At 39.9% G+C, this 18812-nt stretch overlaps 1 protein-coding gene across 10 annotated transcripts in view; it reads left to right on the top strand.

Annotated features, from left to right (window-relative positions):
• The window catches only part of rbm47 (RNA binding motif protein 47), a 35844-nt gene extending 18918 nt beyond the window's left edge, over positions 1 to 16926 (top strand). For 2 of the 10 annotated variants that reach the window (XM_059337824.1, XM_059337783.1), the window contains 6 exons: positions 7476 to 8343; positions 8597 to 8924; positions 9362 to 9385; positions 9874 to 10083; positions 12029 to 12219; positions 12974 to 16926. In XM_059337824.1, the coding sequence (XP_059193807.1) occupies positions 7507 to 8343; positions 8597 to 8924; positions 9362 to 9385; positions 9874 to 10083; positions 12029 to 12219; positions 12974 to 13225 (1842 nt within the window). In that variant the 5' untranslated portion in view covers positions 7476 to 7506 and the 3' untranslated portion in view covers positions 13226 to 16926. The other 8 variants (XM_059337791.1, XM_059337801.1, XM_059337808.1 and 5 more) reach the window with 8 other exon arrangements.
• Positions 16927 to 18812: the final 1886 nt, after the last annotated feature.

The raw sequence follows: 18812 nt of genomic DNA, 5'->3' as shown, positions 1-18812 counted from the left end.
TCACAGCAGGAAGCTTTTTTTCTTTAAATGTTCCTAAAGCGGTTTGTCAGTTTCTACACTTGAGAGGAACTGCTTCCAGGAAAACACAGCGTGGGGTTAAACGCTGTGGTGCACTCCTCCAGGTCGTATCGCTCTGCAGAAATAAACAGCAGGACCTCTGGTCTTGTGACATGCTACTCATTTACTTATATGGATGACTTGTAATAAGAGACGGCGGTCATACAGGCTCCTCGGTCGAGATACTGATTACCAGAACTGCTTTATTGCTGACTTTATTCCTGCTTATTCACAGTTTTTGTCTGTGCTGCGAATTCTAGTGTGTGTTTGTGTGTGTGTGTGTGTGTGTGTGTGTGACCTGGGCTTTAATGGAAAACCAGCTTATCAAAGATAACCAAAGGCACTCTCTCTAATGTGATTACTTATGATTTAATTCTAGTTAAATGTGTTTCAACTTGAACCCAATGTCAGGAGCAGGGTTAAAGCGTGAAATGTAAAAGTCAGTAAAGTTTGAGTCAGTTGAGTCTACTTTCATGAAGAAAAATAAATCATAATCAGCTTTTATCCCAAATACAGACTATCTATGTGAACCTGACATCAATTCAAAGGACAAAAGTTGCAATTTCTTCTTATTGTCAACAAATCAAAACACTCATAACACAGAAAATGTGTATGTAACAGTCCTGAACAAATGCACAATTTACACCTGTTTGAGCAAAGTTTAATTAGAAACCACAGTGTTTAGCTATTTAGCTAGAGATCCACAGACAGAATAGGGAAGTCTGAAAGTGATGGATTAATGAAGTTGGTTTTTGTTTTTTAATGAGGATTTGCCGACAAAAATAAAAAGATACTATTTCTTTAATTTGTTCTTTTAAGTTTTAACTTAAAATCCAAAAGTAACCCGAAGCAGTGTGCATGCATGACGAATCATTGAGTGAACATGTACAATGATTAAGGTGCAAGAGACAGGAAATGTTTTTCCTCCATTTCATGGTTTTACCTGTGGGGTTCAGTGGTTAACCGTTGACCTGACGGACTGTGGCTGTGGTCACCTGAACGCTCTGAGGCGTGTCGAAGACCTGATTGGCTCTCACTAATGACTGACAGTTAATCTTTGATTCAGATTGACCCCCTTTGGTTCCGAGGAAGGCCGTAATGTTACTGATCTGTGATGTTGCTCTCCAACAATCGTAATCTTTCTTTTTTTGCACGCATGTTGAATGACTTTGCAGAATGCCATAAAAACACCCACACCTTCACATACATATTTTTACACACCTTAACAGACACACCTTTTTGCTTTAATTCACATTGAGTTCGCTCCTTCTATTGTCATCATAATGGGTTTTATAATTGGTAGTTGATTAATGGTGCCACAGTCCATATACAGATCTCTGTCATTCATGTTTTAATCTCTTCTTTTTTGTCTATTCATCAGTCTCTGGTCTTTATGCTAAATAGACTCTTCTTGCCTGTTTACTCAGTCGTTAAGGAGTGGGGCTGGTTTCAATAGCAGCTGAAACTCAGCGCACTGTTGACCACACACTGTGACTTTCATCTCTCTCTCCCTCTCACCCTATCTGCTCTCTCTGTCCCTCACTCCCTCTTTCCCTGCTCTTTTCAGAGCACTGAGGGGAGTTTTTAGGCAGAAACTCTCAGAGCGAGTTACATTTTCTCTCATGTGGCTGTTTTTCTCTCTATCTGCTCTCTTGACTGCCCAGGAAGGTGTGTTGTTTGCTTAAGTTAAGCTGTGCTAGGAACATGTTCACCGTTGTTATGTACAAAAAACACATGCGCATGCCCAGACACACACACACACACACACACACACACACACACACACACAGTTATAGTCTTGTGCTGACATGACATAAATCAGTCGGTTGGTAACTCCCAGTCAGAATTTCCAAATGTCCGCTCGGTGAAAGACAACAACATGAGGAAGTATTCAAACTCTGTTATGAGTGTTTCCTGTCATTTATCCCATTTTTGCATATCCAAGCGAAAAACCCTTGAAACTGGTTAAAACTACTTTTCCCATCAGCCCCCTCTTCTCGCACTAACACCAGACACTATTTCTTCATCACTAAAGGAGTGAAGATTTGCAGGTTTGTGCAACAGTTGCTTTGATGTGTTTATTTAACAGGGGTGGAAGAAGTGTTCAGATCCTTTAAGTCACAGCGGATCAATGTAAAAGTATCATCAGACTCATAAATCCTTTCCGTTCTCCTCCCTTTGCAGACTTTGTCGCTCTTTATACTAAGTCACCTAAAACTACTAAACTACTAATAAACTACTTGTACAAACACCTTATGGGATCGTTTTTGTTTATTATATATGACATTATTAGATTGTAAAAAATGGCGCATCAATGCATAACAATTTACTGTTTTGGCTGGTTAAGGCGGAGCTCATTTTAAATGCAGTAAGGTATTTTAGTCCTGTATATTCCAACCTGGGGGTCGGGTCCCTATAAATAGGCCACATAAATCTGAGGGGTCATGATGGGAAAAAATAAAAGACAATCCTGCAACACATTTCTTTTTAGAACTTTTCCATAATCTTTGGTTTTCTTTAGCAAATAATACATTTTGGAAAGTTTTACCTCTTTGAAATTACACCATATAAGAAGATTTTATTAATGAAGCCTTAAAAAATGGAAAATACAAGAACCTCATATTTGTACTTTATTACAGTACTTGAGTAAATGTAATTAACAACCTTTATACTTTCTACCACCTGTATTCATGCATGTTGCGTATTTCACACATTAAAAAAAAATTCAAATTTTGCAAAAGTAAACCTGGAATCTGCCCATGAACACATACACACTTACACAAAGTGCTGCTTTAGCTCCACCTTCACCAGTTCTCATGCTTCCAGCTTTGGCTCAGTGTGTGTGTGTGTGTTTGTGTGTGTGTCTAGAGGAGGCTGGCCTCTGTGCTTAGTGCTCTGCTGTACCTGTCTCTCATGGAGGTGGACTTACACTCCCAGAGCAGGCAGCTAAGCAGCGGACTGTGTGAAGCAACAGGGGTAGCTATATCCTCCCATCTGACCGCTCTCTGCTTCTCCTTCCTCTTCTCTTTTCACCAACATCCCTCTCCTGTGATATCCTCCTCAAGATTTCTGCTTTGTTTCAGTCTCACTTCCCTCTCTCCCTGGCTGTCTTTGGTTTTTAACAGGATTCTTTAACCTCAAATGACAAAGTTTTGTGACTGTGAGGATTATTATGAAAATGTGTCTCAAATTTTCAGGCTTGAATAGTGTTTGCATGACTCTGTTACTGTAAAAGTATCCCTTGGGTGTGTGTTATGTGCTAAAACAGCAGGTTTGGAGTGCTTGTAAGTGTTGATGTTTCATTGATCCTCTACTGCTGCCTTGTGACCCTGCTGTTAGGGGCTGCTGGGTGGACGTGTCCGTGTGTGTGTTTGTCCGTGTGTGTGTGTGTGTGTGTGTGTGTGTGTGTGTGTGTGTGTATGTGTGTGCATACAACTAAGATGGCGGATTCCTTAGGCCTGTTTCTCCAGTACAGTGGATCAGTGTCACTCAGGAGAGAATCAAACTAAGAGACGCATTGTTCAGTTCTGTTCAGTACCCACACTTGTGTTTTCCTTTCATAATCTACAATAAATTGGGAGGCATAAAGAGGTTTGTTGGCTGACAAACTTCTGAATAAGAAGAACACACAATGCTGATTTGATGTCAGCTTCTTCCTCTTTCTAACTGTGAGGGACTTTAATTTCTTATTTGATTATTTGAAGAAAAATATGGAATTTTCCAACGGTAGTCAATCCGTGTTTACGATGTAACTCTGAGAAGGCCAGTAAAAGCTTTTTTGTCTGCTCATAAAGCAATTCAGTCCCCAATAACATGCTGTTAATACATAGAGAATCAGGCGCTTCTATCAATCATAAACACAATGTAATGGACAATCTCCGCAGCAATAACTGGAACACTTTAACCCGACAGGTTACCCAATCAGATCCCTGCCCTGTAACTTCCTTTGCAGTGTGCAGGCCAGCGAGCTCTTCCATCCTGAGTTCATAACCTTTGACCAGGTGAACTCTGTGTCTGAGCTCTGAATGTCTGTGTAGCTTATGTTTTACTTTGTTGTGCTGCAACAAAAAGGAGACGTCAACTGTAAATCTTTACGCTCTCTGGGAGTAAAGGCTGTGATTTGTGTTTGTCATAGTTAATCATCTACCTGTTGCTGCCTCCGTTTCCTGGCTCTCTTTCTCTTTCTCTGTCTCTCTCTCTGTCTCTCTCTCTCTCTCTCTCTCTCTCTCACACACACACACACACACACACAAACACATACATACATACACATACACACACACACACACGCTTTACAACCCAAACTTTCTAAGTAACCCCCACAGCCCTGTCAGATATACTTGATGTACTTCATCGATTCCCAGTGTATGTTCCAAATGTGTAACTATTCATTATATTAAAGTGGATATTGTTAAATCTATTGTTTAGATATTGTTTACACAACTGAACTTTCAGTTAAGGTTGATTTGGTCTTTTGGTTTGGACTTCCACTACGTAAGCCAAATTTTACTTTTATGTATGTTTAAGCTAACTGTTGTAACCATCTATCCATTAGGCCTACTTGAACTTAATTTTTTCAACCAATTATACTTTTATTGAACTTTTTAAGCTGCTTATCTATTGACTTACTTTAAGCTAACTATGCTAACTGTTACCATTACTTTTAGCTAAGTGGCTATTTCAACCATTTATCAATTAACATTACTTTAAGCTAGCTGTTTTTACTGTTTACATTACTTTCAAATACCTATTTAAGTGTTTTGCCATTTTGCCGTTTTGTCATTTGTCCTATTTTAAGTAACTTTTTTTCACCGCTTATCAGTTAATGTTGTTTTAAGCTTGCTACTTCATCTATTACTTTAAGCTAGCTATTTTAACCGTTTTTCCATTAGCCTGTTAGCTAAGCTAACTATTTCTGTTTAGGTAGTAGCTTAAATAAATTGAACTCTGCAACAGGTGTTCAGTTGTTACAGTTGACTTAATGTGCATATACACAATTTGTATTTTACAAATTAGTTGTGCTACTCCTAAATCTGTACATTTACTCCCTGGCAACTGCAGATGTAGGCTACATTTATGGGAATCACTTTCATTATTTTTTTGTCACTTCATTTTGTTTATTAGATTTCCTCTTTTATGTTGCATTACCTCTCGGCCTCTTTTGTAGCCTTTTGTCATTTTTATTTTTTTTTGTAACACAGAAACGCTTAGATACCAAAAGACCCCCACCCCCCAGCCTAAATGCTAACACTCACTCACTACTCTGATTTTGTTTAATATTATGTCAGGGAAGAGAGGTTATAACAGGTCATCTGAGTTTAAATTCACTTCTGACACACTGTGCTGTGATTTCCTGCATCTCTCCTAGGAAAGGAAAACCTCAGCACAACAGTGATTACTGAGGAAGTTCAGACTATCTCCAAGTGGTCAGGAGCAGGAAGTAGGTTACCCCCACGTGAAGACTGAACCCTGAATATATGAGAGGTTCATAAAACATATCTCCATTTGTTTCCCCTTTTCTTTTATGCAAGCCAGGGAATATCAGTCAAACAGCTGTTGACTGATTCATTTTCAGAACAGCTTCTATCCGTTACTGCAAATTAACTCATTATATTTTTGGACACCAGTTAAGGAAGGTTTTTTAGAGTCCTAAACTGACTTTATACTGAGTGTCAAACTCAGTGTCACAGAGCTTCTTTTTTTTTTTTTTTTTTAATCATTGCGCAGAACTCCCAGAGCGAATATTGTCCTCCCTTTGTCATCAGTCTGGCAAGATAAGGCTGATAAGAGATGGAGTCATGTTAGCACTTAACATGTTAAAAGAAGCACAGGGAGGCATGTTGAGCAGTGGAAGCAGAGGGCAAAAATACAGACCTACAGTAAGTAATAAAAAAGCTTTTAGTAAAGCAGGATATTGGGGAAATTTTGAGTGTTTTTTCTTTTTCAGAATGCATCTCCACAAACTAGATGTTCCCATTACTCTCTCAAAATTAATGATCTGATGTCATCTTGACCTATGTCACCATGCACCAACTGACTACTGCCTAAAAATAGAGCAAACTACATCCTGTCCTTCCCCACCCGTTTTTTGCCATCTCTTCTCTCTTTGGACTGGTTTGGGCCTTACTGTCTTCAGTACATATTAATAAATTAATTAATGAATAGTTTGCTTTAACCAGAAACACAACATTTAAATTTGTAGGTATGACTGTGATACATTTTAGTCTTTCAAGCTGACTTTTGCACCATTTTCACTCCTCTGTGGATGAGGTGTGCACATACTACATTGCAGGTAATTCTAAGCTCTCCAGTCTAGGCCGAACTAACAAGTGAACAGGTGTGTGTGTGTGTGTGTGTGTGTGTGTGTGTGTGTGGGAGGGTGGGATATTGGGTCAAGTCAAATGAGTGTGTGCGTTACCATGGTTGCTTGGCTTAGTAGTGTTTTACCTTTGTTGACTGCCTCACCTATTTCCATCAAAGTCCAGGCAATCTTATGACGCACAAAGGTGCACGCACACACCGCCTCCCTAACTAACAAGAGGATGTTTTTTTATTTGGCCTATTGCTTACATGGCGTTTAGTCTGATAAAAACTAGTTTGCATTGTATCTGCTGTGATTGGCTGCTTCAGTGTTGTACGCAGTATGGAGATTTGGGGGATTTAAAAACACTGTGGATTTTTCCGTTCTGAATGCTGGCAGTGTTGGAAAATAACAGAGTAAGAGGTTTATGCTTTGGAAGCCGATTTCTGATTGTTCTCTGTTCCTCTTATAGAGCTGTGGGCCTTAATGAAGTGGCGCACACACAGAAACACACATCCAGAAAAAGCTACACCCACACACTGTTATAACACTCATAAAGAAGTTGAAAGTCCAACACCCTCTTGTGGTAGGTGTGCAACAGGTTCATGTGTAAAATAGATTAATGTGCCCGGCTTTTTGTCACAGCATGAAGTCATTGAGGTCGTATTTTACACAAAATTCCTCATATAGCTTAACTTCAACTCATATAACTTGCTGCTGACACACACACACACACACACACACACACTGAGCATGTGACCTAGTCATACTCAGTGAACCTTGAGCTGGAGGTTTCAGGGTTTACAGCCCTTCATTCTCTCTGATAGGGGTCAGAGGTCAGCATGGGATCTGAGGAACTCAACAAAACAAGGTCGTAAAACCACTGATAGGGGAAGGTGCGCTGGGGATTTATAGATGCTGTATTTTCATTGTTCGGTCCAAGTCACATTGTGTGACTTGGTTGGTGTGTTGGGTGGTTAATCTTGCATGTTATTACGCCTGGAAACTTATCAGATCATTTTGTTTCAGCAAGAAGCCAAATTCTGTGTTTTTGTTACAAACCCTTTTTAGGAGGCGGCTTCTGAACATATTTCTTGTTTCTCTTTGCCCTCTTCAGGCCCCAGATCTGATTGGATGGTTTTGTCAGAATGACAGCCGAAGATCCTGCTTCCTCATCGACCATGAGCAACAACGCTGCCCCCACCAAACCCTCCCAGTCTGCTGGTGCCTCCCACCACTCTCTTCACGGACAGATCAACGTCCCTGAGGGAGTCGCAGGTGCTCCCAATGAGGCCGCTCTGGTATCCCTGATGGAGCGCACTGGGTACAGTATGGTCCAGGAAAATGGTCAGCGTAAATATGGCCCACCTCCTGGTTGGAACGCTGCATCTCCACCACGGGGATGTGAAATCTTTGTGGGCAAGATCCCACGGGACGTTTATGAGGATGAGCTGGTCCCAGTGTTTGAGTCCGTAGGACGCATCTACGAGATGCGACTGATGATGGACTTTGACGGGAAGAACAGAGGGTACGCATTTGTGATGTACACGGAGAAACACGAGGCCAAGCGGGCTGTACGTGAGCTCAACAACTACGAAGTGCGGCCCGGGCGGCTGCTGGGGGTCTGCTCCTCTGTGGACAACTGCCGCCTTTTCATTGGTGGCATCCCCAAGACCAAAAAGCGTGAGGAGATCCTGGAGGAGGTCTCCAAGGTGACAGAAGGGGTACTAGATGTGATAGTTTATGCCAGCGCCGCAGACAAGATGAAGAACAGAGGCTTTGCCTTTGTAGAGTATGAGTCGCACCGTGCCGCCGCCATGGCTCGCAGGAAGTTGATGCCTGGACGTATTCAGCTTTGGGGCCACCAGATCGCGGTGGACTGGGCTGAACCTGAGATTGATGTGGACGAAGATGTTATGGAGACAGTGAAGATCCTCTACGTCAGGAATCTTATGATGGAGACCAGTGAGGAGATGATCAGACAGGTGGGACTGGCATACTGTTTAGTTTTGAGGTTTTATGATGAATGTTTTTATTGGGCTTTGGACGAAAAGGGTCCGTCATGTGTAAAAAGATCGGTTAAGGATGGGGTAAGAATATCAGGCATCAGTGACGCCATATATACACAGGACGAATCCTTTCTAGTCACCCCTTTATTTGGTAAAAAAACATTCTTGACAGGAAGAGGTTCTATATTCTACCTTTTTTAACCAATCTCCCGTTTTCTCTGTCCACCAGGTGTTCAGCCAGTGGAATCCTGGATGTGTTGAACGTGTGAAAAAAATTCGTGACTACGCCTTCGTCCACTTTACCTCCCGGGACGATGCCGTCATGGCCATGGACCACCTCAACGGCACAGAGGTGGAAGGGTCCTGCATCGAGGTGACGCTTGCCAAGCCAGTTGATAAAGAGCAGTACTCACGGCAGAAGGCCTCCAAGGGAGCTACTGCCACTCCAGAGCCGACTCAGCAGAACTACGTCTACCAGTGTGATCCCTACACATTGGCCTACTATGGTTATCCCTACAACACCCTCATCGGACCCAACAGGGATTACTTCGTCAAAGGTTAGAATTCATTCTTTCTGCTTTTGTGTCAGTAAGGATCAGTTGTAAAGGCTGTAGTGTTTTTCTGAAAGCCATCTTTTTTTGTAACTGTTGGTGGCAGCTGAAACTCAAAGATCTCCAAAAGATGCTATTGTAGGAACAATGATAAGGACACCCCATCAATAGGGAGCTATGATTTTTAAATGATAATGATGACGAAGATAATAATGATTAAATCTGTGATGAGTAGCATTTCATGTCACAAATGTTTCTAAATCTTAACTTGATGAGGGTTTGTGGCTTAAAATCTTGTTGTTAAAAGACAAAACAAGGTGATGGACCAATGAATGCTAATCCCATTACTGTTGATGATGATTGATTATATATGGTCTTTGGGTGGTAGCAGGAAAATCTATTTGACTTTCAACAATCATTGTGTTTTGGTTTTCTCTCCAAAGGATCCCCAATGATACAGAACAATGGTAATCTCTCACATCCTCATTCCTACTCATTCTTTTAATGAACAATGAGCTTTCTTGCCATGTGACAAACTATACGTTCTCTAACACCATTCTTTTCCCGCTATGCTGTCACCTCCCATTTCATGCTGGGTTATTACAGAGATCACAACAAAGCTACGAACCTCCAGGAATACCATTTCACAGTGCCATGAACTTGCATAACCTTATACAATTTAAGAGACAGAAAGATACTCAGAAAAAAGGCCAAACTGGACCGAAACAAAATCCTGAGCTCAAACAGATTACCTTGAATTGGAGCTTAAGGACTCGTTTTTTTGTTTTTTTACCCCAGTCTTGATGTCTTGAGGCCGACTTTTATAGAAGTTCTTAACCCATCATAAAATCCTGCCTAACATGTCGCCCTACACAACCTTTAGCACAAGTTTCCCCTACTGCCCAAGTCCTAAACCACAACCCCTGTCATCATATTACTTTAACTGTATTTTAAGCAGGTACTGTGCGAGGTCGTGGTCGTGCTGCTGCAAGTAACCGTACCCCCGGACCTCGGGGGTCGTACCTGGGGGGTTACTCTGCTGGTCGTGGCATCTACAGCCGCTACCATGAGGGCAAGGCCAAGCAGCCCGAAAAGCCCTATGAGCTGATGCCCAGTCTGGAGCTTGCTGCCTCCGTCAACCCCGTTGGCATCAAACCTGGCACAAGTCAGTGAGATAGATATATCCATCCATATCCTTCCCCATCTCAACAGCCTTTATTAAACCTTCCAGCTCATAATTTCCAGTCTCTCTCTCCTGTGTGGTTTGAGGAACATTTGGTAAATCACTTGATTATGGTCGTTGCTGGATGGTCAGGCGCAAAAGGACGTCCTTTCTCCTTACAGTGAAGTACAATGAGACTAAATATCTGTCCTTTCTAGCATGACCAGAAAGTAACCGCCACGATTTGTTCCTCACTCTGTCCTTTTCCCTTCATATCAGAAATTTTACCTTCTAACCATCTTACCTGATGTTCAGACCAAAAACAGCACTGTGCTAAAAGAACACAAGGCGGTGTTGGGGGTGCTGTTGAAAAAAAATGTTTAAAGACAATCAGACAGTGAAACACAGTGATTTAAAATACCATTGTTATGTAAATCACCAGTTAACAGTAGAAATACCCTGGTCACGTTACAAAGTAATCTACCCGGAACTTATATATGATTGTCCAATACACTTTGCCCAAAGCTGAGGCAAAAGTGAAAATTTTCTGCCAGATAAGACTGCATTTATTGAGAATTTTTCGTGCCTCGCATGAAGTAGTTTGAAACTGAATAAGGAAGCCATGTTTCTTTACACAGTGCTGCCGTTTGTCTGAATATGGCCATCATTATGTGGAGACCAGATCTTCCACAATTAACTTCAACACAAGCACTCAACTCTACTTCTTCACTGAAAAGTCCTAACAAATACAGACTGCATTTTTGGAAGTCAAAAGTTTTATTCTCTGTAGAAGCAGTTTCAGTCAAGAACGGAGTTGAAATGCAAAACTAAATACTCAAACTAAATATCATTTATCTTCTCTTTTCATGTTAACTCTATCTGATCACTTAAAGGATAATACCAGTGTTATTTAGGGTCGTAGTCAATCTACTGCTTTATACAGATTTTATTTTTTGTTTTGTTTCATAAATATGAAGTCTGCAATGTGAAACAAAGGCTGATATTAGCTGCTGTGCCCACAAAGACAAATGTGACTGAAGTTGTAAGGTAGCTTGTCTTTGAAAGATTATTTCCTGGTTGAAAATTTCTTCCTTGAGTCCTTCTTTCCTGGCAGTAAGGACAAGGAAATGCAAATGTATTGATGCCAATAAGGGGAAAAACAAGTCACATCAGGACATAATAAAACAGAAACTAAAACAGAAAAAAATGGCTTCATGTTTATGAGGGTGGATCATCTAAGTTCTAGTTTTCAAGTAAATCTTGATAAAGCATAAAAATAATGGAAATGCAAAATAAACATGCACACTGGTATTATTCTTTAATCTTCAACTTTATTACTAAACACAAAGGTGACAAAATCTATCCGATTGTTTTTTTAAACATAAATTTAATATTGAAATATTTTTTGTTAATATATTTGGTAATCAGAAGTCCATTTTAAGTGGACGTTGCCTCTGGAACGATTTGACCCCAATCTGGATCTTGGTTTTAGTCCTGGACTGTGTGGAGTCACATGATCACCAGCAGATTGAAAAGACTTTTGTCCATCTAAAACAATGACTGACGTTGTGCTCGCTCCGTGTGTGTGTGTGTGTGTGTGTATGTGTGTGTGTGTGTGTGTGTGTGTGTGCGTGCGTGTGTGTGGGAGCATTGAGGTTAATCCAGAGTTGAGCACCATCATAATCCGAATCACACCCCAACGCCAACTTGTGTAACTTATTATTTTTTCCTTTCTTCACTAAATTGTTTCTTTCAACCTTCATTGCTTTAGCAGTCACTGCTTTTATAGATTACCTTCAGATCTGAGTATGCCTGTTTCTGTTTGAGCATGGGTGCTATTATTTCTTGTATCGTCAATGCAAACATAACCATCTTTTGCTAAACTCTGTCATCTGCAGTGGTCCCATCTGTTATCCAAGCTCTCATTCTTGTATCTCTTTATGTGCAGTGGCATTGCCGACTCTGGCCGGGCAGTACCCGGTGTTCAGCGCGGCTCCTACAGCCAAGATGATGGAGGAGGGGAAGGTGCACACGGTGGAGCACCTCATCAACCCTCTTGCCATGCAACACCCTGAACACACCACCGCTACTGCTGCTGCCACCGTCCTACCTGCGGTCTCCACCCCTCCACCTTTTCAGGTGAGCATTATGACTCAGTTATATGTTTCTCAGACTCAAGGATTGAAGTTAATTCATGCTAATAAGGATGTAAAATGTCCAGCTCAGTCTCAGATCATGTTTTTTGACACGGTAAACAGTTCCCCTTGCATATCTGCATATCTGTACTGCATCATACAGATATGTTTTTTTCTGATTGCTTAATAACTATCTTATCTAAACTGTAGGCTATTTTTGCAACACTCTACACACTAACCACAAAACCTTAAGCCAGACCACTTACTTGCCTCAGTACAGTGAACACAATCCATCATTTGAATAACAACACAAAGCACTAACTACACACTGATGTTTAAATGAAAAGAAAATGTGTTTTTTTTTTAACGTGCAGGGCATAGCAGTTTGCAAATCATGTAGTAAACACAAATACAAAGTTATCCAAATGTGTAAGATACACATGTGCAATCTGAACATAACACACTATCAACACAAATAAGTTACCAACAAAAATAGAGACCAATGTTTTAAAAATGACCAGAAAATGTTTTCAGTTTCACTTTTTTCGAATTTTTATCAAATTGCGGGGTAAAAAAGTCTAATAGTTAAATTCAAACCACTGATTATATGACACACTGTGTACATTCTGTGTTTGTACTCTGGGAATTATATGTAAGACTTTTCAAGGAGAGAGCTCTCAGTTGAACGCATTCATTCAATGAATGTACAATGAATGTACTCACTGATTTACTAATCCTCTTGTTCCTTCATTTCCCAGGGCCGTCCCATCACTCCTGTCTATGCCATGGCCCACAATGTACAGCGCATCCCAACAGCCGGCGGCCTGTATGGCACTGGATACGTCCCCATCGCAAACTACGCAGCCAACACAGCAGCTCTGGCCGCTCTGCAGAAGAACGCAGCGGTGGCGGCTGCAGCTTACGGCGGATACACAGGCTATGCGGTGCCACAGGCCTTCCCCGCCACGGCCTTCCAGCTGCCTATCCACGACGTCTACCAGACGTATTGATCCTGAGGGTCGGACCACGTGAAACGACGACAAAGTTACCCTGCCTGTGACTGAACCAGCGGCAAACGTCTGTCCCATCATACAGAAACATCACTTGAACTGGTGAACAGCCAAAAGCTCTAAAGGAATGTCGTTTGAAGCAAATATTTTAGAAAACAGACAATGACATCTCAAATCTGTCCCACCTGCTGGCCTCAGAATATCCTGCACCTAAAGGCTTAATTATGCAGCACCCCTGTTTTATAACACGCATTAGCTGAGGAAACCTGTGGTGACAGGCAGTCCCCAACAATAAGCATTAACTCACATTAACATCCATCTCTCTGTTCTGCTCTCTCCTTGTCTCCACCTTGTTGCGATGGCAACAGAAACACTGAAGGTACATTCAAGTATTTATAAAGAGAAGATACATATTTAAGATTTTATTCTCTGTAGCTTTCTCTTATTAATGGAGTGATATTTGTTCTCTGAAGCAGGATAGATAGACCTCTGCAGTGTCTGTTTAAACAAGGGGGTAGAAAGAAAGATAGAAAGAAAGTAAAACTACAACAGGAACTACTGACATGAGAGGATAACACTGAAGACAACTGGTTTTTCGGATATTAATGCTTTGTTTTTATTAATATATAGTATTTTGGCCAATTCTACGTGCTGTAGGTGATGCTGTCCGTCCACGCTGGTTGAATGTGTAAGCTTCAAACATGCCTGTTTGGTACTTTTTTTTGGTTTATTTAGTTTTATTTGTATTTTGGATGTTTCAAATGAAGGTTTATAAGTGTTCATTTGCTTATAATTAGTTTGCTTGTTTTTATGTCTCCGCTTTAACTTTTGGAAGCTTTTGGTTTGTTTGAAGAAAAGGTGGCCAGCTAAATAATATTACTGTGGCAGATTCCTTGGGGAACAAATACTAGAGAAAGAAAACTGGAAGGCCTTTTATAACATGATTTTATCTGTGAGCCTGATAGACGGCAACACCATGTAGGCCTGACAGGGGACTCAGACTGAACTTTTTCTCATTTATATGTCTTTATAGTTGTGTTTTTGAATTGTTTGACTCTTGTGAACAAATACGGAGAGAAACGAGAGACATTTTTCAATGTGGGCTGGAACACTCCACTGAACACGCCACTTAAAGCGCTCCTGTATTTGCCAGTGCTAACCAAAAAAACGACACACACTCCATTCTCCTGATATTAGAAAGATTCTCTGTGCCTTACATCTGCATACTGGATGTGCTTTTCACTGTGCCTTCCACAACAATGGCACCAAGAGGAAAGACTCACCAGCACTTGAGTTCTCTCAATTCATATATCCAGTGATTTGGTGTTTTTACTGTTTTGTGGTGCGAAGGTTTGTGTCTCTGCAGTCAGAGGTGACAAGGCTACCTCTGTCCTGTAGTCTCTTCTCTGAATGCTCCTGCAGTAACACTTTATACGCCTTCTCCTTGTCTCTCGTTCTTCAAACCGTGTTTGACCGAGGTGCACTGAAACATATTTGGAACAGGCAAGAGAAGAACAGAAGCCCTAAATGGCCACAGTGATGAAACATGATATTTCCTCTGTTTTCCCACAGTTACAATATAATTACGTTTTCTCAAGATAGTTCTCCATTATCTCGAAATAACAAATGCAACAAAAAGATAATTTTCTTGAGATAACAAAGTTTTTTTTTCAAGATAAGGGCATAATTAAAGTCTAACCACAACCCTCAGCCTGAGCCAAACTCCACCTACTACAAAGCTAAAAGTGGGCGAGGGGCTGAGGAGGGGGTGGAGTCAGTGGCTTTGATGCAGGAGCCCTTAACTTAATATTTGAAAACTTTGATGACATAATAAGTTCCAACCAGTCGACTCTGATGTCAGCATAGGCCTTGCAGGTTCAGGGCTGCTTTAAAACAGTTTGGGCCATTTTCAAACCATAAAATGCAGTTTTTTACACGTTTGGAAAGACAGTTATAAGTATATAATTTAATTTAAAGTTCAAAAAACGAGTTGATGTGTGCCATACCACTTCAATCCTTAGAAAATTCCTAAATTAGCTTTTGAGTGAATGCAAAAAAAAAGTACCATATCTTGTTATATAGGGAAAAACGTTTGGAAAAAACGTTTGGAAAAAACGTTAGGAAACGTGGAAAAAAGTTTGTTATCTTGAGAAAATGATCCCATTATCTCTGGGAAACAACATTCATTTTTATCAAGATAAAGACATAAATAACCTGTGATCCTGAAAATAAAAACAATGTGCTAGTCATAATGGGAAATAAATGAATCCCTGGTTGTTTAGGGCTTCTGTAACTTCCAGATGAAGAGATATTAAATACTCAACATGAATTCAGTCTGAACTGGGCTAGTTTGGCATTTCTTAATTATTGTATGTGTGTTTTCATTGAAAACTAAACCTCATGAATGTTCAGAAGGCACTTTTTAAAACTCTGCAGTGTGTTGAAAGTTTAATATTGGACTGGGCAAAACTGGAGCAATACCTCACGCTGAAATACACAAGTAGCCATACGTGTATGTGCTACGACACACAAACATGACCGATGCAAGCAGCTGCTGATCATGAAGTCACACTCCACCCTCTTTATATAAGAGAATGCAAAACATTTGTATGCTGGCTTGTATTTGTGAACAAGTTGTTTTTAATTCTCTGTGTTTTCAAGAGAATATTTTATTTGCTCATTTTCCATCATCTCAGTTTTTTAACCACATTTTTACACACAAAACAACATGATGAGTTTGACTTTAAACTTTGGGATAAAACTAAAGCTTAGTTTTTTCTTTTCCAAGAAAGAAAAGATTGATTACCCACAGACAGATTGGTCTCATCTCACTCCATCACCCACATGTTGCTAATTCTCTCTCCTCTCAAACTGGATTTGACGTAAAAAACAAAACAAACTGCTGATAACTGCTTTTATAATTTTCTTGTATGATGACAGTATGTCAGGATATATTTAATATATGCATTATTTGTTTTGTCTATGAAGTGAGAAGAAAAGGTATAATATATTCTAAAGCATATTTCTTTTCTTTATTTACACATTTGTTTAGGGATTTTAAAAAAAGTCAGAGTAACAAAAGTAGAGAATTTTCTTTCTTTTTTTTTTTTTTGCCAAAGTGTCCAATATAGTTTTTAAAACATTCAAGGTTATTTTGTTTTTGTTGTTGTGTAATATTCTGTTTGCTACTTTGTACTGGATTTGGTGTTATGAGTGGGAACACAATGGCCTTCTCGTTTAGCAACATTTTATTAGTTTCAACTAAAATAGTAAGACTGGTTCACTGACAACCCATCCACACGTTGGTGTTGCAACGCTGCATGTCAGTTCTGGTTAAACTGCTAAAGGTCATGATTTAACAGACATCCAAACTTAATGTGTTAAGACGGCAGAGACCTGTGTCCTCCCGTTTCTGCCTCCCACTCACAACACCTGCTTTACTTTCTATTGCCTGCATTTCTCCACACTGCAGCTGATCCCTGTGTCAGCGGTGTGGACCGACATATGCCTAGTTTAACATAGGTGTTACCATTTAAACTCTTCCTAGTGTGTGCCTTATTGCCAAGATGTGCCCTTTGCTATACCTTTGTAGACCTATGCAGACTGTTTTCTATCTGAAGGTTTGTTTAAAAAAAAGAAGCTTGTTCTGTATTGTTATATTTATAGTGATAAAGTAGACAAATAAAGCATTTTCAAAAAGATGCAACACTGGCATTCATTTTGTCAACGTTTTCCTGTTTGTTCCAACCAGAGTTGTTATATGTTATATGCTGTGCTTGTATTTTTTGTTAGTTTCTATTTTTATTTCATTTTTAATTCAGTTTAGTTTCTGCCTTGCAGTGGCGGTTTTAGACCTATTTTACTGTGGGGGCCATGAGGGGTCATTGTTTAATCAGAGGGGCAAAGATGATATTTAAGCATTCAGAACCTTTATTTTAGCTTATTTAAATCTAATTAAATCTAATTTTAGTATATTTGGAATGGAAGTTACAAATACATTGATTGAAACAATGAGACTGACCAATAATAACAATTCTTTTTCTACAACAACATTTCTCATTTTTGTGCACAATTACTTTATTATTTTTAAGTACAGTACAGTGAGAATTATCTTTTTTAAAGATATATATATATATAAGCACAATTAAACTATTATACAGTGTACACATCCTGGGTTACTTTTGTGTACAATGAGATATTGTTTGAACAAAAAATAGGTAATAATTGTTCCGTCGTTCATCGTTATAAATTGATCATTTAATTATTAATTTGACAAGGGGACCACAGCAGGGGCCAAGGGCTTCTTCACAGGGACAGTGGCCCCTGTAGGCCCCTGTGTAGAGCTGCCACTGCTGCTAGTTTCCAGAGTGGGTTTGCTTGTTTCACGTCAGTCTTCATTATTTAAGAATTTCCGATTTGTTTTTATAACTTTCAGTATTATTTTTTAGTTTATTTTATTATAAAATGGGGGTATTTGTCAGGGGAAAGATTTACGAAATAAATTTAAGAAGTTTAGAATATATGTTCCGATGGAAACACAACCATTTGTGAAGGCAGCTGACTCACACTCAGGTCAATGGTGCATTCATGTGCTCCTCGGATGTTCCCACTTCAAGAGTTGGGAAGTTGTTCTTCCATTTTTGGTGTTCATGAGCTTTAAGTCATAATGTACAGACAACATGGATATTACAAAGGCCAGTATTTTTTCTGAAAATCCTGCAGACAGACTGACCAACAAACTGAAAACATAACTGGTTGGAGGTAATAAACATTTTGCACAAATGCCTCCTTATGCCTGTTGTGTTGTGTTTAAAACTGAAGACATTTCCAACTCACCCACAGTGTCAGTATTTAACGCCCTTGGAATGAGACCTTTATCTTTAACCTCACCTGGCAGGCTGGTTAGGCTTAGAATGAGAGCCATGTTTGAACTGATCAGTTTTGTTTTGGCCACATGCTCAACAATCACATTGTCAGAAACTAGAAGATTTTACCTTTCAAATAAAAATCTTCTGTTATAAGCTTTGGATCATAAAATATTTTGGTCTTACCCTACCATGAACAGGATCATAACCTTTGTTCAAACACACAGAAACTGACTGAACCATGTCAGTTAGCCTTAGTTTTAGATTAAACTGCATAACTGGGACGTGCTAAAATTATCAGATGTTTCTTATAAGGTCCGGAGGCAGCAGAGGACTTTGACTCTGACCTCTGTGAATGGAAACCCATCTCTGACCTCATACATCAGCTACTATTAAGCAATGTGTCGTGCTGGAGAGAGAGCACAGAGTTTGTAGAATGTTTCATAAACTTCTCTGTGGCCGATCAACTTTCCTCCAGAAACATGTTGTACCCAAGCGAGGAGTTCAGGGAGGCTCTAAAGATCACAAATAGCCTCCATCGTGCAGTACAATGTGTGCAGGAGTCACAGGTGCATGGAGTACTTTTTACCTTTTAGCTGAATGTTTGACCACTGGAATGTAGTGAAGGATTACAGCCTGTTTAACTATTGATACAGTATTGATACTACCAATTCTAAAAAAGCATACTAAGACATGGGTCTCTCTGTGTTATTTACTATTCA

This window comes from Centropristis striata, chromosome 1 (genome assembly GCF_030273125.1).
Source record: "Centropristis striata isolate RG_2023a ecotype Rhode Island chromosome 1, C.striata_1.0, whole genome shotgun sequence".
Classification (NCBI taxonomy): domain Eukaryota; kingdom Metazoa; phylum Chordata; class Actinopteri; order Perciformes; family Serranidae; genus Centropristis; species Centropristis striata.
Note: the sequence above shows the minus strand (reverse complement) of the source record. Positions and strands in the feature narration are given on the sequence as shown.